General features: G+C 33.8%; 4 protein-coding genes across 21 annotated transcripts; 1 reads left to right on the top strand and 3 right to left on the bottom strand.

The window, feature by feature from the left end:
* The first annotated feature begins 2,134 nt into the window (after window positions 1-2,134).
* Window positions 2,135-6,412, top strand: LOC107414504 (uncharacterized protein At3g49055-like). The gene is made up of 6 exons (XM_048470638.2): window positions 2,135-2,342; window positions 3,735-4,807; window positions 5,200-5,276; window positions 5,529-5,640; window positions 5,738-5,854; window positions 5,934-6,412. Coding segments are annotated over exons 1-6 (1,809 nt in total). The 5' UTR covers window positions 2,135-2,341; the 3' UTR covers window positions 6,363-6,412.
* Window positions 6,413-7,084: 672 nt separating this feature from the next.
* LOC107414505 (kinesin-like protein KIN-10C) lies at window positions 7,085-11,646 on the bottom strand. Of its 6 annotated transcripts, none has more exons than XM_016022644.4 (18): window positions 11,248-11,646; window positions 10,795-10,960; window positions 10,485-10,685; window positions 10,194-10,383; window positions 9,890-10,095; window positions 9,532-9,779; window positions 9,358-9,400; window positions 9,029-9,094; window positions 8,899-8,949; window positions 8,747-8,809; window positions 8,580-8,636; window positions 8,419-8,503; window positions 8,029-8,315; window positions 7,901-7,947; window positions 7,741-7,762; window positions 7,583-7,651; window positions 7,450-7,488; window positions 7,085-7,299 (listed from the first exon to the last, which is right to left on the bottom strand). In XM_016022644.4, the coding sequence occupies exons 1-18, from the start codon at window positions 11,457-11,459 to the stop codon at window positions 7,255-7,257; spliced, it is 2,097 nt and encodes a 698-aa protein (XP_015878130.1). In that variant the 5' UTR covers window positions 11,460-11,646; the 3' UTR covers window positions 7,085-7,254. The 6 variants fall into 6 exon arrangements, with proteins under 6 accessions (XP_015878130.1, XP_015878131.1, XP_024927248.1 ...); XM_016022645.4 differs by having other exon boundaries at window positions 8,899-8,940; XM_016022646.4 differs by having other exon boundaries at window positions 7,086-7,299; window positions 9,029-9,082; window positions 11,248-11,645.
* A 2,321-nt stretch (window positions 11,647-13,967) lies between these two features.
* On the bottom strand, window positions 13,968-17,131 carry LOC107414501 (probable prolyl 4-hydroxylase 12). 10 transcript variants are annotated; one of them, XM_016022629.4, is made up of 7 exons: window positions 16,894-17,131; window positions 16,110-16,226; window positions 15,779-15,836; window positions 15,597-15,698; window positions 14,861-14,918; window positions 14,570-14,742; window positions 13,968-14,478 (listed from the first exon to the last, which is right to left on the bottom strand). In XM_016022629.4, exons 1-7 carry the CDS (start codon window positions 16,962-16,964, stop codon window positions 14,116-14,118), a joined length of 942 nt encoding a protein of 313 aa, XP_015878115.1. In that variant the 5' UTR covers window positions 16,965-17,131; the 3' UTR covers window positions 13,968-14,115. The 10 variants fall into 10 exon arrangements, with proteins under 10 accessions (XP_015878115.1, XP_015878114.1, XP_015878117.1 ...); XM_016022628.4 differs by having other exon boundaries at window positions 16,110-16,229; window positions 16,894-17,130; XM_016022631.4 differs by having other exon boundaries at window positions 16,110-16,229; window positions 16,773-16,913.
* A 474-nt stretch (window positions 17,132-17,605) lies between these two features.
* On the bottom strand, window positions 17,606-22,209 carry LOC107414509 (uncharacterized). Of its 4 annotated transcripts, none has more exons than XM_048470139.2 (7): window positions 21,946-22,203; window positions 21,574-21,784; window positions 20,252-21,018; window positions 19,674-19,732; window positions 19,149-19,277; window positions 18,456-18,591; window positions 17,606-18,155 (listed from the first exon to the last, which is right to left on the bottom strand). In XM_048470139.2, the coding sequence occupies exons 3-7, from the start codon at window positions 20,954-20,956 to the stop codon at window positions 17,826-17,828; spliced, it is 1,359 nt and encodes a 452-aa protein (XP_048326096.1). In that variant the 5' UTR covers window positions 20,957-21,018; window positions 21,574-21,784; window positions 21,946-22,203; the 3' UTR covers window positions 17,606-17,825. The 4 variants fall into 4 exon arrangements, with proteins under 4 accessions (XP_048326096.1, XP_015878136.1, XP_048326097.1 ...); XM_048470140.2 differs by adding an exon at window positions 18,231-18,369 and having other exon boundaries at window positions 18,099-18,155; window positions 20,252-21,784; window positions 21,946-22,209; XM_016022650.4 differs by having other exon boundaries at window positions 20,252-21,784.
* Window positions 22,210-22,670: the final 461 nt, after the last annotated feature.

The following is a 22,670-nucleotide window of genomic DNA, read 5'->3' as shown; positions in this document are numbered from 1 at the left end:
AAGTGCTGAAATTTGTGGAACAATTTGTAGTTTGCGGGAGGAATAAGGGGATGAGTATAGAAGTGTGTTTTCAGTGCAGGTAATTTGTGGTAAGTCCATCCCTTAGGGGAGGCTCTGCCGGATTTTCCGTTGGAGGGTCCGGTAAGGTTTCCTTGGGATCAGGGCTTGTCTAGGGTTCCGGGGAAGGAATTCTGGACGGGTCCTGACAGTGGAATTTCTTTAAAAAAAAATGTCGGAAATGATATGCGTAACGATTGCAAATACTACTCAAGCCATTGTTAACAAGTTCCGCTCTTTTTTCGAAACAGTTTTTCAAAGAAAGTATTAAAACAGTTTGAAATGACAAATTCACTTCTATCATTTTTAAATTCCTAATTGGTTTTCCAAATTTTTTATCTGAGAATATTTGACTTTGAAGCAAAAAAACTTTGTCATCATCATCATCATCATCAACTCCACTCCACAAAATCTTGTCCCTTGATTTGCAAGTTCCTGATGTGCCAAATTAAACAAAGAAATCCACTGTGAGTCTTTACTTTAGCAATGGTGGAAGTTGCAAAACTTTTGAGTGCCCAGAAGAATATTATATATATATATATATATATATATATTTTCAATAAAATGTGAAATCTATCAGATATCTTATGCGGGTCATTTGCATATATGGGACCTATATGTCCACTAATGTTGGACTCACGTTGGAATAGACTATAAAACACGAAAAATAGATAAGAACAAATGCTAGAAAAAAGAAAAAGCCTCAGCGCCAACACAAAATTAAATGGTTAAAAATAAATAATATCCTAGTAATTATCTTATTCCAATAATTAGGCATGCCTTTCCCATTAAGATGTACATTTGATTATTTATGTTTCGTTCTTACATTTTGCAGCAATGGAGAATGCCAGAACAGGCAGTTTGTGAAAGTTATCTTGGAGTAAAACAAGCCATTGAGGACACTACAAACTCAAAATGGAAAGAATTTGTGGAGGCGGTATTGATGCAATGGAAAGAGAGAAAAAAATATTGTGGAGTCTAAATGCAAGGTAATTCAACTTATTCTTTCATGAGTGCTACAACTTGAACGTGGACATGATGATTTTCTAATGACTGCTTCTGTTTTATTTGCATTTGCAGGAAGTCACGACAGATCCACATACTAATATAAGAGGCATCCCCAGGATGTATAGGAACGGTTACCATTTAATAAGATTTGGTTCGTATGAATGAAATATATGAAAGTTTAAGCAGAATTTACACACTGCTATCGAGCATAAAGGGCCTCTGCTAATGATCTGCATAGAATAGAAGCATGGAATACCTTTTATTGAAAAAAAAATAAAAAGAAAAAAGAAAAAAAATAAACTTTTTAATCAAATAATTAAAAAAAAATCAAATAATTATTTATAAAAATAAAAATAAAAATTTGAAAAAAAAATTAAAAAAAAATAAAAAAAAAAAAAAACCTTATATTCATACAATGTTGTATTACTATGTAGTACATTAAAGTATTTTTCTTTTAATCAAGATTAATTCAGGTCCTGCCTCAAAAAATAAAAATAATAAATAACAAATAAAACAAGGTTTCAACCACACAGAGCGAGTGATAATATGCAAGTGGAAACTGATTGCATGGGTTTGTTTAGAGGTCTTACATGTGGTCCGCAAACTTGCGGATGGAGGTAAGGAGTTTTATTGCTAGATAATGTTAGTTTGCGTGGTTCATTTAATTCATGTACTTTCAATTTTGGTGCCTACGGTCATAAATAAGGTTAAGAGCTTTATTGTTTCATATTTTAATTTTGGTGCCTAGAGTCATAAATAAAGGTTAAGAGCTGTATTGTTTGGTAGTTTTAGTTTGCGTGTCCTTTTCATTTGGTGCCTAGAGTCATAAACAAGGTTAGGAGCTTTATTGTTTGATAATTTTAGTTAGTTTGCGTGGTTCTTTTAATTTTTTGAACTTTCCATTTGATGCCTAGAATCGTAAACAAGGCAGCCTCTTCCATTAAATTGGACACCCCACAAACCAACCTAAGCTGGATCGTTTTTTGTTTCACCACTTCATCAATAAAATTTTTCCTTGTGACAAACTCTCTCTCTCTCTCTCTCTCTCTCTCTCTCTCTCTCTCTCTCTCTCTCTCTCTCTCTTTCTCTCGGACTTCGTCAAGGATATCCTATTCAAAGTTATCTATGACACTAAGAGAGAAAAGAGACTCACTTTTAAATTCTTTGTGAAAAAAAGGGAAGAAAAGGAAGAATAGCTTGCATCAGGGCCGGCTCAACTTGTTGGAGGCCTAAGGCAAAAGTTGAGTAAGGCGCTAAATTTCACCCAGAAAAAAAGAGTAAGGCCCTAAATAATTTTTTTAAAAAAATAGTAAATAATTAATTTATATATTTATTTTTCAGATAATTATACTTTACTAATACCTTCTAAAATTAAATTATTTTATTTAAGGAGCTGTACAATTTTTTTTTATACCCAATACTCCATATTTTCAAAATTATTGCAAATTGATCTAAATTTGTTAAAATAACAAAAATTGTCCAAAAATTGCATTTTAGTACCCTATAATTTTTTTTTCCCTATTAAATTCAGTTAAATAGATTAATACGTAAAAAATCTTAAAACCAAAAAAAAAAAAATCTAAAAACTCACCATTTAATCCAGCCAAACAGCATAAATGTATTTTTTTTTCTATAAAATATGTTTTTTAATCAAATATACTTTTCCTAAAAAATTACATTATATTAATAAAAATTACTTGCTCACTTTTTTTTTATAGGTCCTTATGTTCTTTTTTATTATTTTGAATATCTATAATATGTACAAATTATTATTTTTATTTTTTCAAAAAATATATTGTATTTTTTAATACTGTACTAATTTATTATAAGAATAATAGTTATCTTTTGACCCAAAAAAATAATAATTTTCTCTCAAAAAAATGTTTAAAATTTTAAGTTTCTTTCCAAAGTTTATAACATTTTTCACACTCAATTTTAGAAAGAATTTTAAAATTTTATAAACTTATTTAAGAGAGAACTATTTCAAAATTTTGGCTTGCGTCAAGCCGGCTCAATCAGTTTGGGGGCCTAAGGTAAGAATTAAGTGAGACCCGGAATAATTTTTTTAAAAAATAAATATTGAATTTATATATTTTGTTTTTTCCTTTGGAAATTAAATATTACTTGTTAAAATGGTAAAATATTGTTTTTTTTTTTTAAAGAAAGAAATTTGTAGACGTCAACTATTAACTTGGCTATTTATCAAAACAATTAATTAGAATTATTTATGGATATAAATGCTCGATTGATTCCAATATAGAAGTTTAGAAAAATTAATAAGCCCCTAAAAAACATTCAATGTTTTCAAAAAACAAAATTACTAAAATATATATTTCATAAATAAAATATAAAAAATAAATATACAGTTAAATTAACTTTGATAAATAAATATTCGATAAATGAATAATCCCATTAAATAAATAAAATTGTTAGGCGAACTCAATCCAGTGTAATAGATGATAAATTTATTAAATATATAATATAATAATTTTTTATAAGTTTTTTCAAACCGCTTCAATATATAAATTAATAATTGATTCAATTTGTAAAAAATATTAATATATATATATATATATATATTACTATTATAATAAAAAAATAATTATTCATTAGTAGACTTCTTTTATGAAATTCTTCATTAATTATTTTTTTCTTTATTTGTGGTTGAGTGGGACCGCGAGCAAGTAAATTTGATTATGGGAGGGTCCAACAGGTTGAAGATCTAGTCAGAAGCTTGGAATATGAAAAGAACCAAATTGAAGCAAGAGTCAGAAATTTAGAATTTGTGAAAAATCAAAATGAAGAGAGAATCAAAAGTTTGGAATCTGCGAAAGAAAAAAGTAAAAAAGAAGAGGAAATTTATGGAGAGAGAATCAAAAGCTTGGAATCTGCAAAGGAAAAAATTGAGAAAGAAGCAGAAATTTATAGAAATAGAATCAAAAGTTTGGAATCTGCAAAGGAAAAAAATGAGAAAGATGTGGAAATTTATAGAGAGAGAATTAAAAGCTTGGAATCTGCTAAGGAAAAAATTGAGAAAGAAGCCAAAATGTATAGAGAGAGATTCAAAAGCTTGGAATTGGAAGTTTACAGGGAGAGAATCAAAAACTTAGAATCTGTAAAGGAAAAAATTGAGAAAGAAGCAGAAATTTATAAAGAAAGAATCAAAAGCTTGGAATTTGTGAAGGAAAGAAGTGAGAAAGAAGAGGAAATTTATAGAGAGAGAATCAAAAACTTGGAATCTACGAAGGAAAAATGTGATGGGTTTATGCTAAAACTCTTGGAATCGCTCCGTTTGGCAGAGGAAAGATTTGTTAGGATCATCAATAATGTTGTTGACGAAGAAAATTTTGAAAAATGTACAAAAGAGAGTGATGGGTTGGAATTGAACGGAGAATTGAAGGCAGTTTCAGAGGAGTTAATGGCCGTCACAAAGCTTGCGGAAGTGGTTGAATTGAAGGTGAATGAGTATAAAGAATCAAGGAAGAAGGAGAAGAGGGAATTGGAGAACAGTGTGGTAAGTTTGACGGAAGAGAATAGGAATATAGATAGTTTGCTTAGGACTGCTTTGGGGGAGATGGAGGCTGTGGAGAAGAGCTTGAGTAGGTTGAAAGGGAACAGTGAGCAGAATAGGGTGGCCATTTTGCAGATTGCAGAAAGTTCAGGGAGTAAGGTGGATACTTCTATGGCTAGTGCTGGGACTAAGTTAGATGGCAGTGAGAGTGAAGAGGAGGTTGTAAGCCTGGTAAGTTCTACTTTTGTTCCTTTTTTACTTGAACCGTTTTTTGTTGTTTAAGCTAAATTGGCTATAAGGAAAAAGTGCTTTAAGTTGTTGTTGGATTGAACTTTTATATTGCAATTTACCAATTGTGTTTCTAACTGGTGATGAATAGCAACTCTTCTTTTGGGGGAAAAAAATTTATAATAAATTTGTATGTTTGTTGTTGGTTCATCAATGTTTTTTATTGCTCAATTTGTAAGTTTGTTGTTAATTCGTCAATGTTTTTTATTGCTTTGATGCACCTATCTTTGTCTATTTTTCTTTGTTTGGTCTGGCAAATAGCAAATATACTTTTGAGCATTGGATATTTGCCCTGCTCCGAGCATTGTTCTGTAATTTGTAATTGTTCTTATCAGGCATCAACTGTAGAAAGGATAACGAAGAATTTAAACCTGGAAATCAGTCAACTGAGGAGGTCTTTGGAAGAATCTAGGTATTTAATTATCAAACTATGATCACTCAGTTATTTTTGATATTATATAATCACTCAGGTATAAAAAAGCATTTTAATAATTTTTAAAAAAAAAAAAAAGGGAAGAAAAAGATGTTATTTTGTAGATTGGGTCAAATAATGATAATATTGAAATGTGATAAAGCTCTCCAAGAGCGAAAATCTGCGCCATTGAACCCAGATATACTTGAGTACATTTTGAGTGGTTTTCTGTTAATTGTCGACTCTTGGCAGGTCAAACACTGAGGACCTACAGAGTCTTACAGAGAAACAAGCTCAAGATATTGCTGAAAACATGCTACATATCAGGGAGTTAGAAGATAGAGAGTGGGTGTTGGCTAAAAATGTAGTCATTTCACTTACTAAGAAATGCTATGGTTGTTTACCCTGCATCCCAGCACTTTGTTTCTTTCTTACTTATTCCCTCATTTTATGAATGTGAGGTTGAGGAACTCCTGATGAAGGTAAAACAAACTGAAGCAGAGGTTGGCAGATGGAGGGAAGCTTGTGAATTAGAAGTTGAAGCTGGGAAACGTGAGATTGAAGAACGTCACAAAGTGGTAAAAAAGTTTATATATTATATATATGTATTTTGTACTAATTCTCAAAAATTGGTTTCTCACATTTCTGTTTTATTAGGTTGCCATTCTCAGCCAAGAACTAGAGAAAACAAAGACTGCTTTAGACATATCAAATCGCAAATTAAATGAAAAAGAAGAACTTGCAGCTGCTGCCATGGCTGCCCAGTCAGCAGCAGAGAAGTCCCTGCAACTGGCTGACAGCGCAGCTGCAGGACTCCGCAATCGGGTAGAAGAGCTGTCAAAACAATTAGAAGAAGCAGAAAGCCGAGACCGGAACAGACGCAAGGCCAGACACATACGTTGGCCACGGCGAGCACGCAAACCAAGTACTGCTTGTATGAACAATAGAGTGAAGACTGTAAAGAGGATGCTGTCAAAATGCAAGCCTTGGCGAGCACTCAAACCGAGTACTGCTACTATGAACAATAGAGTGAAGAATGTAAGAACTAAGAAGGATGCTGTCAAGATGCAAGACTTGCTCCATTAATGTCTGAAACTCTATAATTTATTTCAATTCTTCCTTCTTCTCGAACTTTATTCATATTTGTGCCTTCTCTTCATTTTTTTTCTTTCGTACACTCACATTTTACTAGGTTAGTGGAATTTCTTCTCGTTGATTTGTGTAACTAGTATTGGGTAGCTTGGACAATGGAGGGAGGTTCACGAATTGGCGAATCAAGTTCGGAATGTGATATGCCCAACCATTGCAAATACTATTCCAGCGATTGTTAACAAGTTCTGCTCTTTTTTTGAAACAGTTTTTCGAAGGAAAATATTGAAACAGTTTGAAATGACCAATTCGCTTCTATCATTTTCAAATTCCTAATAGGTTTTCCAAATTTCATCTGAAAATGTTAGCCTTTCAAGTAGAAAACTTTGTTCATCATCATCATCAATTCCTCATCCACAAAATATTGTCGTTTGATTTGCAAGTTCCTAGTGTGCCAAACTAAACAAAGAATTCCACTGTAAGTCTCTACTTTAGCAGTGATGGAAGTTGAAAAACTTTCCAGTGCCCAGAAGATAGTTTTCATATATATCTTTTTCAATAAGATGTATAGTTTCTATATATATTTTTTTTTTCAATAAAATTTGAAGTCTATCAGATTTCGTATGTGGATAATTTGCATATGGGACCTATGTGTCAGCTAATGTTGGACTCACCTTGGAATATATTATAAAACGGGAAAAAGTGACTAAAAAAGTTAAATCAACCGGTGCATACACATAGATTGCCACAATTTACATTTCAGAAGAATCAAGATGATCAACATATTTCACGGCAACTTCATATTGCCACAACAATATCTGTCTACCAATCTTACAGGCGAAGAAAAGATACTAGGTTTTTTTTCCCACATCTCAGAATACTTGTTTGGCTAATTGAAAAGCCCCCCAACTTCCTTTCTCATCATTCGATTGACCTAAGTAGAAAAAGAAAACAATGAAAAACCACCTAACAGTTAATATAATACAGCCTTCAGATTTTTTCTACCAAAAAAAACTTTCTGAAAAATAATAAAGACAAAGCTAAATGAGAACATAAAATGGTTGATGGAAATAAAAGCACATACCTGCTTGGCTGAAAGACCAATTTCTTTTAAATCATCTAGCTGAAAAAAATATTGATTCCTTAGCACCACGGATTCATAGAAATCATCTCAGAAAAATTGCCTAAGCAAAAAAAATTTTCTTGAGGATACTTACACTCTTGAAGGGTTCTGGAGATTCTTCACGAAGTTCGAGGATGTATGATGCTCGCTTCTCTCCAACCCCCTATAAGAAAGAAAAATCTCAAATCATTTTGGATGTAAGAAAAGTACTAGAGATCCTCTATAAGAAGAATAAATGTGCTTGTTTCTCACCTTTAATCTTTTCAATTCTTCCCTATTGATATGAAACAAAGGAAAAGATAATAAGTTCATAAATTACAACAAAACATAGCTTGGAAGAATTTTTTGAATGAAACTTTTAAAAAAGAATTTGTAAGGCTAGTCATAAAGATGACAAACAGCATGAACTTACTTGTTTGCAGTATTTAAGAACCTGAGATACTCTTGAACAAGGGAACTCTGCAACAACTCAGCAACATAAAATATTATGAGACAGAGATCCATGAAATTACAGGTAAAGAAAAAATGGATAGATCAAACCTTCACTACAGAACTGCACATGCTCAATGTTTCCCAAGGACTATTAAAATTAGCAACCTCCCATCTATCATTTATTGTGTCAACCATGGGAGTTTTTGGTTCCATAATGTCAAGCGGGACTAAAGCATAAGATGAAGCATCATTCTCTTCTGGCATCTTAACACAGGGTGGAGTTGCAGAATATAGAGATTTCAGATTGTTTGATATTTCCCGTAGTCTAGCACTAATTGGTGGCGATCTTTCTTCATCAACAACCGAAATCTTGTTTTCCTTTTCACTGTTCTGACCTATAACATGAGAGAACATGTCCAAAATAAAAGTTATGTAGATTCATATCTCATGTATATAAAAGCAGATATCAAGATCTAAATCAAATAAAATAAAATCTACCTTCTTTGTCAAAATTGAGCATTTTTTCGCTGTTATTGACACTAAGAGTAACTCCCTCAAGGTGGTTTTCTTCAATAGGAACATCCTAGAAGAAATTATAAACGTATATTATGCTTTCATCCCTCATCTCACAATGCTTTTCTGCTGCAATTATTCATTACCTTTTCCACCGTAGAAGCAAATTCTGTTGGCTTCAAAGACTCCGATAATGGATCATCCTGCGTTGCATACACATCCACTTCAAACACATATCTCAAGATTTATATCTTAGATTTACATAAACAACAAATAAAAAAGGCATATAAATATTGCTTCTGCTGTGCTTTACCTTTTCCACTATAGAAATGGGTTCTGCTTTTGCATTCTTCAGAACATCTGACAATTGATTCCCCTGCATTGGATCTCAACTGACCTAAGTTAAGCTTTCAGATGATTTTCAGTAAAATAAAACAGGATGTTATTAGAAAAGGATAAGACTACCTCTCCTAAAGATTTTATTGCATTGGTAACAACAGGCTTTTCCTGCAAAATCTGATACAAAAATATAAAACTATTTCCAGAAAATTTAAAGGTGAATAATATCAGAGGCAAAATCTTGTGAAAACCTCACCTCTTCGTCAACTGAATGCTCAACTGCTGAGATATTGTCAGACATCGAACTTGCCTGCGGTAAAATCTAATTGACTTTAATGCAGGTTAAAGATCATATGTTTTCTTGGCATCTAATACCTCATAACTTTCCTAACCGTATGCCATAAAACTGTATAATAAAGAGTCCACAACTACCATTCAAGTTTTTTGTTAAAAAATTAGTGACTGATGCCTTGGACAAACTCAGAAAAGAACCAGTAAAGAAACTTATATTTCTGCCTTGCAATCTCATTTCTCAAAGTGGATCATAGACCACAAATTCATATTGAATGCAAAACAAGAACTCACCTTCTCTGATGTGGTAAAGCGTCTTGCTTCATCAAAAAGTCTCCTTCATACAGAAAGAAGTAATTTTTTTATTATTTTTTTTTTTTTTTTAAATTGGATGATAACAATCAAATAAGAAAAACAGAAAACCATTATATTTCAGATTATCACAAAATTTAGAGCTCCATGACAAACCTTCCTTTCAATGCAGAAACTATACCACCATTGGCTTTCTTTTCAGAAAGCGGCACTCGGGAGGTTGCTTGTTTCTTTGCAGTAGCCGAAACAGACCTAGGTATCTGGCTTTTATGTGATGAATGAATCGTCGCCCTAGCCAAACTTTTACTTTTCTTTGCTGATTCTGAAGCAGCATGATTGATTCTTTGACAGCAGCGAGATGCCAAGTTTACCATGTAAATGGAATCTTGGCAAAATGATGGGTTCTATAACAAAAAAAAGATTATAATAAAATAAAACAAAATTAAAAAATTTGCAATCAAAAAAAAAAAAAAACTCAACACAGAAGCCAAAAAAGGTAAGCAAAAAGCCTTACCAAACAGGTGACCATCAAAACTCTGCTTGGCCTTCCTAGAGAATCTTGTAAAAGGCGTGTGAGTTTGCTTTCCCGGAATGGTACATGGCTTTCATTGGCACTCAAAGCATGAATAACATTCAATAAGGCATAGATAGACTTATTGAGTCTGCTATTCTCAACTACACTGAGGCTGTCACTGCTTTTCCTTCTGGAATCTTCGTAACCTAAAGGCACCACCAAACAAGGGTTATTATAAACAAATATTTCTTTTAACTAAGAGCAGAAAATTTTAGCTGATTGGGATATGGCGAAAAGATATAACCTGCCAAGTCAACAAAATTCATCTTTCCCACAAGAAGAGCGTCTGAATTTTCATTATGAGCTAATACGTACAATATTAAGCCCTTGTGGCCTCTACGAGGAAGTTCATTTGCTATAGTTTGTGCTGGCTTACGGGAACCCAACCCACTAACATACAGTTTTTGAAATTCTGAATTGGATTTCACAGGAACCTGAGAATGAAACGAATACAAAGGAAGTCATAAAAATGCACCACAGCAGCCCATACCAACAAACTTCTACAATTTCTAAATTGAAACACCAAATAACTTACTCGAGAAAGTCCTTTAAGTTGGATTTTTCCTTGAGCATCTTCCAATACAAAAACTGCTGGTTGTTTTGTATCCAGTAGATCACAGACACGATCCTGATACACCTCATAGACAGATATAGCCACTGAATTTCCATTTTTCTCAGCCACCGAAAGGATCTCATCCATTGCCATTGCTGCCAACCCAGGCTTCTCAGAAGTACCCTTCCAAATCCAATGGTTCAATTCATTAGTAAAACAATTTATTCCTAAGAAAATGAAATACTTTATAGATTTAACAGTGAAGAAAAAAAAATTAGAAATTGAATTTCACCTTAATTATAGAAGTCTTTCCGCTACCTCTTGCACCATAAGCAATAATAGTGGCGTTACAACCATCAAAGACACCAGAAATTAGAGGCTTTACTTCTTGTAGAAAAACTATGTCATTGTCTTCATTTTGCTCATAACAATGATCCACCTCATAAGACTCTTTATGACTGTAAGAGAAAGATATATAAAATAAATCAAAAGGAAGTTAACCTTTTGTTTGGATCAAGAAGAATTAAGAATTTTATCACATCCACCACACCACAACGTTAATTGTTTCTTGATAAGAAGCAAAATATTTGAAACACAGGATATACATAATTGGTCCAACTCTTAAAACCTTTTGGTAATACAACGATATAAATCATCCCCAGTAAACAAAATAAATTTTAACCCAAATCCCTATTAAATGTATTACTAAACAAGAAACAAGAACTGAAGCCAAGATCAGAGGCACCTTGCCGATTGGTCACCGAAAGACAGAGAAACAGTCTCAGAAGCCTCTCCCTTGGGCTTTTTCGTAGAGATCCAAGAAACCCCACTTGGGAAATCAGCCTCCAGATCAGTAAACCCTCGGATTTTGGCTACTATTCGAACTTTTCGTGATGGGTTCAAACCCATTGTATTATTTGTGCAGCAGGGTTGGCTGTTTGAAGAGACCAAAGCCATGAAAAAGACTTGAAGAATTTTGAAACCTGACGTCCGATGAACGTTTTTCCTTTCTGTTTTCAAAAATAAAGAAAACCCAGTGGTGGAAGAGCGCTGAATTGAATTTGAGTTTTGGAGACCAAGATTATCTCTGTGACTTCCAGAGAAAGATAGAGATTGAACTTGAGGGCCAATGGGTTTTTCTGATTTTTGGATTTTATATTTTTTCAAATTTTTATTTTTGGGAAATAAAAGTAGCCGTTAGCGGTAGAGAGTTTTCAAATTTAGCTTACCTGGCGCTCATTGAACGCTCCTTCAAAGGGAGAGAGGTCATAAATGGGCCAGCCCAGTAGCCCACTAGACCCAGCTTTCCATTTAGAATATTCTTAATCAAATAAAATAATTAATATTTTATTAGCAACCAAAAATAAAATTACTCGTTAAAAAATTTTTAAAAAAAAAAAAAACAAAAGAAAAAGAAAAAGAGATGGAACCCAAAAAAAGAAGATGTTACCCACCACCCAAACCACAAAATTATTAAGTATTCAGAAACAAATAGATTCTTTATAGTTGTGTATAGTATATTTTAGTAATAATTTCATTTAATTCATATAACAAAGAGTAACAAAAGATAAAAAGTTTGGTAACTTTATAAAGAAGAAAATCAGATTGTGTGCCTGGCTTGATTGACTAAGGTAGACTAAATCTAAGTATTGAAATATAAGATGAAATTAGTGTTAAAAAAAAAAACAATTTAGATTATGATGAGATGATTTAATATTTAAAATAATGTCAAAAAGAAAAAAATAAATTCATATTCAAAATTCGATGAAAAATAGTGAGATAATAGTTTAGGTGTGTATCACATATATGATATGTTTCGTTAATTTTTTTATATAGAATGATACAATCATATTTTAAAAAATTATAATTGTTAGAAGAAATGCAATCAATTAATATTAATCATTTAAAATAAATCCCAAAGCATACTCTTTAAGCTCTATCTATTTAAGTCCCCACACCTTTATAATTAATCTTGCAAAATGATACAGACCTTATTTGGATCACATAGGTTACCCTTATATCACAATAATGCACATTCCTCAATTTCTTAACAAAATTCATTTTTTTTAAAAAAAAAATTCTAAATAAAATTCCATGTTAAATACATTACTAAATGAAAAAGAAAAATTACACATTGATTTTTATTTTTATTTTTAAATTTGTAGAAAAGATTGAGTTTTATTTTCTTTTTTAATCTTTGGGGATAGATATAGATGACAAAGAGGAGATGTTTTTTTTTTTTTTTTTTTTTTTTTTGGGTAAAATGACAGAGGAGATTTGTATTGTCTTTGGATTGGTTAATTTTGGCCGTTTTGGGTAAAATACCAACCAAACCGTCAACCGCTAGTAAGCTCACATTTTCCCAGCAGCCAAACAGAGTGGCAAAAACATCAAGGGCGGCGAAAGAAAGTGAATTCGCTAAATTCACTGACTTTCAGATTCTTCCCGATCCCTAACTGAGTTGGGTTGGGGGTTTTATCGTTCTGAAGCGCAAAGCTGATATATTGATTTTTTTTAGGGGAGGTTGGGATGGGATCAATGGACAAGAAGACGGAGACTATCAACAGCACGAACAAGTCGTTGACGGCTTGTGATGTGGAGGCCCTGAAGAAATGCTTGGAGGACAACAATGGTGACTACGTGAAGTGCAAGACACAGATAGAGGCTTTCAAGTCTTCTTGTGCTTTAAAGAAACCAACCCAATCAGTAGACTCTCCTCAAAAGCTCAATAACGGTGTGTGAAAGTGAAATTAGTCATCACTCTCACTCTCGTCAAGTTCTTTATGATATTGGGACCGTTTAACCATCTGGGTTTTACCCTTTTTTTTATTTTTTTTTATTTTTGGGTGTTGTGTGGTTTATGAGGGAATTGGTGATGGAAATTGTAATTTTTCAATGGATTCTGAAATCATAATTGTGAAGTTTCAATAAAAATTTTGAGCTCAAAAGTATTGATTTTGAAGGCTTTGGGGCGTTTTACTTTGTAACTGTAGCATAAAGTTTCCAACTTTTGATTATAACTTCATGGCTTGTGAAGAATGGTTTTAGCAGTAAATCTTTCTTACCACTTTCTTTTTGGGAGTGAATAATGATCTGAAGCAAAATGATGAAAGTGCTTGGAAGAAAAATAGGGCTATATACAATGCTAAGTTTGTGTCTGTTTTTGTTGTTTGATGAGGAAATCTATTACACCTTTATGCTTGTTTTTGTTTTTGTTTTTGTTCTATATTAAGGTCCAGGCTAACAAACCCATTATAGAAGTTATAACTACGAGGTTTGTGTTCCCTAAATTTCCATGTTTCTTGGAACCGATTCCCAACTTGCGTCTTTTCATCTCCTTTTTTTGTCCTAAACCTATTATGTAATCCCAAGATCTAAGTCTTCAGTCAAAGGATAAAAGAAGAGTGAATCTCCAACAGTGAATTTCCAACAGTGAAAGAAGATATCCCATCAAAGTAAATCACAGGAAAGAAACTGATTGTTGAATATCAATTACTATATGAATGTTTACTGCCCTAGTGCTATATAGCTCACGACAAAACAATGGCAATCATCTCATTTTCTAATCAAACAAATAGGTTAAAAAATCTAAATTTACTTTGGAGTTTATACATCAACATGCTTTACAACTCTTCCTACATGTCCCATAGTAATCAGGCGAGCCAACCATGAACACAGGGTTCTTTTCACATTCTCCGGTGGCTGCCCAACTTGGGCAATTGTCGTCTTCATCGTCGCATTCACTGTCCCGTGATTCCGATGATAGCTTTCCTACTCCAATGGCTTTTACGTGAAAGAATTTGGTGGCATACCACATTTCCCCCTCAAGCACAGGGCATCTAGCATGAGAGCTACTAGTGTCGGGTGTTGTGTTGGGATGGAGAGTGAAAAACAGAAATGCATTCCCTTTGATTGGTCTCAGGATATTATTTCCCTTTGTGCAGTCAGACAAAATCTTGCTTTTCAGCTGCTGAGACTGTTCCAAATGTTTTTAACACATAATGGTGAGTTTGAAACCTAACTAGTGTAAAGCTTTATGCTAAGCTTGTAGAGAATTTCCCTCTCACCTCTGACTTGGGGAATAGAATCTGACCACCACGGTTGACATTAGAGAGATACAAGATAACTGTTGCAACCAAAGGTTCACTGGCTTCCAAAGTCGATTTATTACCAAAATAATCGAAGTTCTTTCCATCGCCCTGGAGTCCTCTGCGCGAAACCCGTAAAACTCTGCCGTTCTCTGAAGGAAAAACCATGTAAAGCAATAACACAACAGAAAAATTGAGCAGAAAGGTGTATTAAAATACAAGACAGCGAGTTTAGGAATGGGAAAAAGAAGGGCCAGTATTGTGGTATACCTTTGGGAAGGAAAGTCCAAGCTGAAATTCTTTCTTCAATTCTTGAAACTATATCATCCTTGAATCAACAAAAGTTATTACTGTTAAGTTACATCAAGCCTAAAAGTTTAAAATGAGAGAAGGTATGCCTTAATGGTCAATATGACAAATATCCTTCTAAACCTGTATCTAAAGGAGCAGAATTCTCTTTAGATTCTACTGGGTCGGAAAAAATTTCTACAGATTCTACAGGGTTCACAAAAAGTTTAAAGGGAAAATAGTAAAATGCTATCAATTAGCGCATTAGACCTCCAATTCATTATTCCAACTCAAAGGAGAAAAAGGAAAAAAGAGGGCTGTAAGTTACTTGCAATGAACAGTTCGCTACATGCTCCACATACAACTTTTATGACTGGTAGATAACATCATATAGACCTCCAATTCATTATTCCAACTCAAAGGACAAGAAGGGTAAACGAGGGTTGTAAATTACTTGCATTAAACAGTTCACTACACGGTCCACATACTGTTTTTTTTACTAGTATATAACATCATATAGATCATAATAATTGAAAACTGGTAAGCTCGTATATAGAAACATCAACTTTGGCATTCAAAAAGAAGATTTAACAAAAGCAAAAATCACAAACATGTTTGCACATCTATAATGATGGACAACTCAGCAGTAAATAGTCAATGGTAGTAGTAAGTCCCTAAAAGCCACATTCTTAAGAATTTAGTTAAAATGGAAACTTACTTCTATATGCAGAGGGATTTCTAAACTTTTAAGCCGCCCATTTGTGATGTCGTCTCCAGATTCATCATTATCTCTCAAAGATTTTTCATTTGTATCATGTGCCTATGCCCAAAAATGCATTTTAAAACTGTTGAAAGGATATAATGAAATGAGATACTGAAAGCAGAAAGCAGAGGGGATACCAAAGAGATAAGGTGATCACATTCCTCATCTGATAGAAAACCTTTATATAAAAAGACCCTATTGCAAGAAGTATAAAGTCAGATTTTGAAAACAAACAAACATTAAACTAGCATAGAATTAAAGCACCATAAAATTGTTCCTCAAAAAGACTGATTTGTAAATCTCAACTAATTCCATGCAAAACATTCATGATGCTGCAAATGATTGACCATTTTGTAGATGAAATGTAGAAAGCATAAATCAATAATGTGCCTACCTACTATGCTTAAACATATCATTTTGTATGAGGTAAAACAACCATCAAATAAGAAGTTAATCAATGTACCTGACCTTGGTCGCCAAGACAGTTGGACAACACGTGAAGGGTCAATTCTGTTGGAAGGAACAGGGTGACCCATTTGTATGATAGTGTCATGGTTAACCTCCTTTCTCCTTAATTCCTTCCGGCTACTGAAGCAAAAAGGTAGCAAATAAGAAGATTAACAGCAAAATTTTACCAAAATTAAAGGAAGAAAAAGAGAAAATTGCTGTAAAAAGTATATTATTCACTGACTAAACTAACCAAGAATATAGCTAAGAATGTAATCTTTTTTGCTAGGATCAGAATGCAAAGAGGAAAATATTGTACATTGATACACAAAATCCGCCAAAGTCTACTTGGCAAAGTTAGATCCAATTATGAAACAGTGAAACTGAAATGGGTAATCACTCAAGAAATGGATGAAGAAACAAATAAGAAATTCCATCAAACACCGAATAGGCCGTGTGCACGACATCATTCAATAAATAAGCATGCCGAAACGAAATTTGTTAGCATCATTATGAAAGCCCAGATCAAGAACACCATGATTTCCAAGGACATGGCTCTGAATATTTAAGCGTTTGATACCCTTTAAAATAATTACATAAAAGAATAAACAAATAAAAAAATAATAAATAATAAACAAATAAATAAAAAAGCTGGAGCGAGGTAAAAGAAATGAATTAATCTACCAAAACTACCAACTTTGAATCAAGCATGGTCCACTTGGGGAAAACTGGGAAGTCATTCCCTCCATGGACTAAAACTCGGATATGAAGCTGTAATGACAGAATTTAAAGATGGGTTTCTTACATTTCGGAAGAAGAACCGAGGAAACAACACGAAAACGCCAAAAGAAGGTAGATTGAGAGAAGGGAAGTCATTGTTGATGTGCAAGAAAATGGCACCAACAATTTCTAATTCTAACCGCAGCTGCGAAAAGAAAGAACCTTTTGAAAGAGAAAAATCTAAAACAAGTTGCGTGTTAAAAGTTTTACGCAACGTTTTCTGGCGCACCGTACAAGGTAGTGCACTTTTAATTCCAAGTGTCTTTTCTGGCATGGCCGTTTTGGTATCTAGTTTACATTATCCATTCATTAGTTTATATTATTACCCCAAAAAAAAAAAAAATAGATGTAATTAGTTTATATGTTCAATATATATATATATATATTTATTAAAAAAAAAAAAAAAACCAACAACAACAACAACAACAAATGATTTACATTAATAGTAAAAAAATCATTACCATTCATTATTGTTATTTGTTTTCCTATATTTGTGGGAGGTGGGAGGTGGAGGTGGGCTAAAACCGTCGTTGAATTCTGGAAGATTTTATTCCAGTATCAGTTTATTATTGAAGCTCAGACTGTGTCTCTCAATACATAATAAATGTAGAAATAATGTGATGACATGAGTTGATGAAAAACTTTAATTAATCACAATATCATTCCATTTTATTTTCTTTTGCTTTGCTTTCTCTTGAAACATTTTCCTTGGACTGTCAACACTTTATTTCACAGAATCATCAGAAAAGAACTTTTATTGTCTCATCATGAATAAATGGGTATCAATACTTTTCTCAATCATTTAGAACAGCTTCATTCTCCTGATTCCAGTTTTCAACATTCCCCCAAAAAAAAAAAAAGGAAAAAATTATAAGTACCAAAAAAATAAAAATGAACAAATGAATGTCATCCTCAGCAACCTCAAATCTCATCTTTTTGTATGTAGCTTCAATTACATCAATCATCTACATGCGACTTCTTTCGGGTAATATGACCAGACTCATCCTTGTCAAAGAGACGCTCAATTAGTTCATCCCATGTTTCTCTGATTTGGGATTTCTTGGATGAGGCAGGAGTTGATTTCCCACTTGATTCAGGTGACTTCTCCTTATCCCCCTCGTCGAATGTTCCATATTGGAAAGGTGAATAGGCATGAGGCACAGCCAATGTAACAGCTCTCTGCAGCGCCGCTCTATACTCTTCACTGTGTTCTCTAGCTAATGTCTGCTGTCTTTCCATCTTTTGTTTTGCTGGAATCTCCATGATTTGGTCTTTCTCTAACATTAACTGGAATCGGCGAAAATGATGCACATATTAGATTTTTATACAGTATACACGGATAAAAAGAAGAACAAAACGTACAATGCACTACAGCCAGATTTCTTTAATATCAGCTTCCAAATATTCTTCTTATGACTAATATTATCACTTGAAAGAAGTCGAACATTCTACAGATTTTTTCTTCCTCCCCCCCTCTCCTCCTCCTCCTTGAATATACAGTCTGAAAACAATAGTCTTATACCAGTGAAAGCAAACGAAAATAAAGCATTAACTGGAGATAATAAACATTGATTAAAGAGATTTTACATTTAGAGCTCTTTGGGCTTCTCTTTCTATCCAAATGATGGCATGATCAGAAGTAGCATTACAAGAAAGAACAATGTGTTCAAACCTCCCATCAACTGGCACTGCTGTCCTTACAACTGGGGGAAACCTTCCCAACCTGTAAACAAGAGTATGGTTGGTAAATCCATACAACGTTGCTATGGTGACACTTGCGGCTAGAACTGATACCAGAACAAGCAGTCTTAATACAAAAGCTATCCGTCTTTCTTGGAAGAATAAACAGCCCGGATTTTGGACAACCTAATGAATGGAACCAGACTGGTATGAATTTGGATGCTAAATAATCAATTTTGGGGGAATAGCATGTCTATTCTAAGAACAACTAATAATAAAATGTATTATTCATCAACGTTATATTATACCAAGCACATGAAATTTTCCATCCTTGGACATTGAAACTAAGTGGGAAAGAAAAAAGTAGTCTTTATGTGTGGTTGTCCAGGTAAAATAAAGAAGTATGAGCGTTTAGGCATAAGACTAGGCCAGAAATATAATCGAAAAGTGCATGCAACAGTGATTTGGTTTAATGTGTGTGTACAGCTCAAAGTACGATTATTTGCTTTTGGATTTATCCATTTGTGCAACCAACAGGTCAAACCTCTTCAGTGAGTTAGCATGTATTCAACAAAATATGCACCTAATACTGACTTATACCTGAAAGGTCTTCTCTCAACAATGTGATAGAGGCGACCAGGTGCATAAAGCCTCCTTGGATCTTTAAGCATCTTCTCCTCTGGTATACATGTATCCTTCATGCACCTTAGGCATAGTAGGCATGGCAAACTGTTTGAAAGGGGGAAAAAAAAAACCGAACTTTAGGACATGTTGTATTCAAATTCAAAATGCATAAGCAGGTATAGACTTTGAATATCCCATAACTTGTGACATGCTCTAATTAGATTCTTCAATACTGGCGTAGGCTTCTTTTTTTTTTTTTTTTTTTTGGCCACAACAAATCTAACCTTTTAAAAATGAAAGTGGTATTTCTAACAAAAGATGAATTTTCATTACTGTTAAAGCAAAGAAATTTATTCACAAAAGAAGGGATGTAGCTTGCAACTCATTGTAAGATAGAGCACATGACATTCCTTCTCTAGTTTTGCAAATCATATAAACTTTAAGAGTCTATCAGCTATAGATTGAGCTATAAAAGGAAAGGACAGGCAAGGACAACAATACCAGAAAAGTGACTTGAATATGTCCTCCAAAGGTGTGGCTGTCCGTGGTAAGAAGTCATCCTGATCCAATGTAATATGATCAAAATCAACCCCAAAGAATATACTAACATCCATTTTTGAGTAAAAATGTTTCTAATATCTTATGTAATTTACTAGACCACAGACATTATCAAATAAAGAGTGAGGCACTTTTTATGCAGATATATCAAACTCGTCCCCTCAAAAAATCAATAATCCTCTAAACAAAATTCATACATGGCAATCACTATTAATAAGACCAGATTATTCACTCATACTGTTAACCATGGCCTCTGATAGAAGATGAACACCCTAAGGACATTTACTGCTAAATAACAATTTTAAAAGTGGCTCCTCTCTGAACTCAGAGAGGATTCCATTGCCAGCATCACCGACAAACTTAAACAGCTCAAGGTGAACTTAGAAGTTCTTAAATCACAAAATAGAACAATGATATCCATATGAAGTTTAGGTAAAATCTCCATAAGATACATGTCCAACAAGGCCATCCAAAATTCTTCCCACTGAAACAGCAAACAAATAATCGATACAATGACTTGCCTGAAGCACAACAGAATTGATGACGTCTGCATATCTGACTGCTAGATTCAATGACATACACCTGGCAGGTGCAATAGCATAGCACCTGACTCTTCTCCGGTCAATATTTCCCAGTTTATGAAGATTCTGCACAACCACCAGCGTTAACAATGCTGCCACACCTGACCCCAGTGAATGGCCAGCAAAAGTCAAAGTATAATTTGGATATTTCTCCACCAAATCCTTAAGAATATCACATTCTGCCTCCAAAACACATCCAGCAGCCTTCAATAGCCCATTGTGAACATACCCGCCATCAAACTTCCTCTTCCCCAGCTTATTATCCAGTAAAACCGCATAGTCACTTTCTTTTGCCAAATTAAGGCCCCTAATTGCTAGAACTATGTCCGCATGAGCATGATCAAGGTATAATATATATGGAGGAGCCCTCCCTTGGGTATCTTCATAAGTTTTTCTCAGAATTAACCAATCTGGGTTTATTCCATAGCCTTCAGGTGGTTCCCAAAGAGGGTGGCGGATATCATCTTCATAAACGGCTAGAATATAGCGGCAGAGGCGAGGAACAGACTCAAATTCTTCAGCAGCAGCAGGCCCCCAAGTCTCACTGTCATGGCCTGCTGTGTGGAGGCACCGCTTCCAAATCCAGCGGCTACATGCCAAACAATAAACACACTCTAGGAGAGGGCATCCACATAGAATTGACATTGATGCCTACAGTCTAAGAATGCTAGGATAGGACAGAACGCATGGGTTTTTGAAAGAAATTCCTAACAGAAAAATAAAAAAATAAAAAATAAAAAAAAAAGGAAGACAGGTACCCAATGAAGGACAGGCAAAAAGGAAAAACCGGAAATTGGAACTTGTATGATGTAAGAATTCAACTGGGAGTGAATATCCTGTTGGTAATAATAGATATATACATGGACGTCCAAAATGAGATTTGAAGTATAATTTAGAATTTTCAAGAAGAAGCTGGGTATTGTTTAAGTTTGAGTAGCACGTAATGTACATAGAGGTTTAAGATGGTAATTATCCTATTGATCAAAAATTAAAGAACTTGGTACTCAAAAATGGTATATCAAGCAACCGGAGAAGATATGTATTCACCAAAGTCAAGAGAAGCAACGGTTATACGGCACAAGACCGGGAATATAAAAGACATCCAATAATAATAAACAAAAATCCAGGAGGAGATGGTGACTGAGTTCAAACCAACAATAATTACCAAAACCCAAAGAATACTTAAGAACAAACAAGAGCTGAGATAACCTTCATTAAAGCTTTGAAATTTAAGCGAGTTTTAATAAGCGGAGACCATGAACCTGATACTTCGCACAGGAATTTAAATGGGTCTCCACCAATTAAGCTTCTAATATGCACTGATAGATATTCCAGCGGCTGATTATAGCAATTTATGCACCCAAATAGCGCAAAAACAAGCGGCAGCAAAAAGCAGAGATTACAGAATACCTAGACAAAAATTTCAACTTTGATCAAGAATCTTCGTCTTCCAAAGCATCAAACCGGATCATTCTGAGGACAAGAAAAACAACCAAAAAAAAAAAAAAAATCAGGCATTTTAGATTCAGAGCATGGACTTTCATTGTAAAGTGGGAGGTAAAGATTGTTTTTTTGTTTGTTTTCATTTTTTTTTTTTTTTTAATATATGGGAGACATATTGCTCTGAGTTGTACCTAATATGGCGAGTTTGGTAAGAAATTTAATAAGCAAAAAACATAAAATCCAAAGTATCAATCAACAACTTCCAGTCAAAAGGCTCAAAACCCATTTGGGTTTTTTCATAAATTCTGACTAGTGGGGGCCAAATGGAAGTTAAAAAACCAGTGTATATGAAATTCATTTTTTGCTGAATAAGAGTAAATAAAATTCATATACATATGATCTCATTGCTAGGTTTCGTTGGCAGTGGCAGCAGTGTAAATTTGATTGGGGTTACAGTTGTATTTTGGTCTGGTCATTTTTCTTGAACCTTCGTCATGTCGGCTTATACCTTGTCAATGTCACGTGACTCACGTGCACCAACAGTTTAATCCGTTAAACTTGCAAATGGTTCCTTGATTCCCGATTTCACTCTCACATTTTAATTGCTTTTATCAATCGGACTCTGTAATCTTTGCCCCAATACTTCACCAATCAAATTACAACTTATAAAAACTATTATCCTAATGCACATTATTTATTATATAATCGAGCAGACAAAATATTTATTTATTAATACACACTAGTTATTCCATATTAGGGACAAGCCATAGCTCTTGTTACATTTTTTTTTTTTTTTTCAGTTTCTTAAATCAAACAAATTAAGATTTAAAGTATATTTTGTAGTGTCGTAGCAAGGAAACCTCCAACATCACTTTCATTGGGCACCTTTTGGAGATATACAGTCGATATATACCAT

The sequence above is a fragment of the Ziziphus jujuba genome, chromosome 8, assembly GCF_031755915.1.
Source record: "Ziziphus jujuba cultivar Dongzao chromosome 8, ASM3175591v1".
Taxonomy (NCBI): Eukaryota; Viridiplantae; Streptophyta; class Magnoliopsida; order Rosales; family Rhamnaceae; genus Ziziphus; species Ziziphus jujuba.
This window is presented reverse-complemented; position numbering and strand designations above follow the sequence as displayed.

Bases quoted from the DNA above. Each gene is read 5' to 3' on its own strand.
- LOC107414504 (XM_048470638.2), top strand. The intron at 4,808-5,199 runs GTAAGTTCTACT...TGTTCTTATCAG, and splicing joins AAGAGGAGGTTGTAAGCCTG to GCATCAACTGTAGAAAGGAT. The intron at 5,641-5,737 runs GTAGTCATTTCA...TATGAATGTGAG, and splicing joins AGTGGGTGTTGGCTAAAAAT to GTTGAGGAACTCCTGATGAA.
- LOC107414505 (XM_016022644.4), bottom strand. From the start codon at position 11,459: ATGGCTTTGGTCTCTTCAAACAGCCAACCCTGCTGCACAAATAATACA. The intron at 10,384-10,484 runs GTAAGTTATTTG...TTTCATTCTCAG, and splicing joins AACTTAAAGGACTTTCTCGA to GTTCCTGTGAAATCCAATTC. The intron at 7,300-7,449 runs GTATGTGCTTTT...TTTTCTACTTAG, and splicing joins TTGGTCTTTCAGCCAAGCAG to GTCAATCGAATGATGAGAAA.
- LOC107414501 (XM_016022628.4), bottom strand. From the start codon at position 16,964: ATGACTTCCCTTCTCTCAATCTACCTTCTTTTGGCGTTTTCGTGTTGT. The intron at 15,837-16,109 runs GTCAGGTACATT...TTCTTGCAATAG, and splicing joins CAACTGTCTTGGCGACCAAG to GGTCTTTTTATATAAAGGTT. The intron at 14,743-14,860 runs GTATACCACAAT...TTTTTCCTTCAG, and splicing joins TTGGACTTTCCTTCCCAAAG to AGAACGGCAGAGTTTTACGG.
- LOC107414509 (XM_016022650.4), bottom strand. From the start codon at position 20,956: ATGTCAATTCTATGTGGATGCCCTCTCCTAGAGTGTGTTTATTGTTTG. The intron at 19,733-20,251 runs GCAAGTCATTGT...ACATTGGATCAG, and splicing joins TCAATTCTGTTGTGCTTCAG to GATGACTTCTTACCACGGAC. The intron at 18,592-19,148 runs GTATAAGTCAGT...TCTTGTTTACAG, and splicing joins GTTGAGAGAAGACCTTTCAG to GTTGGGAAGGTTTCCCCCAG.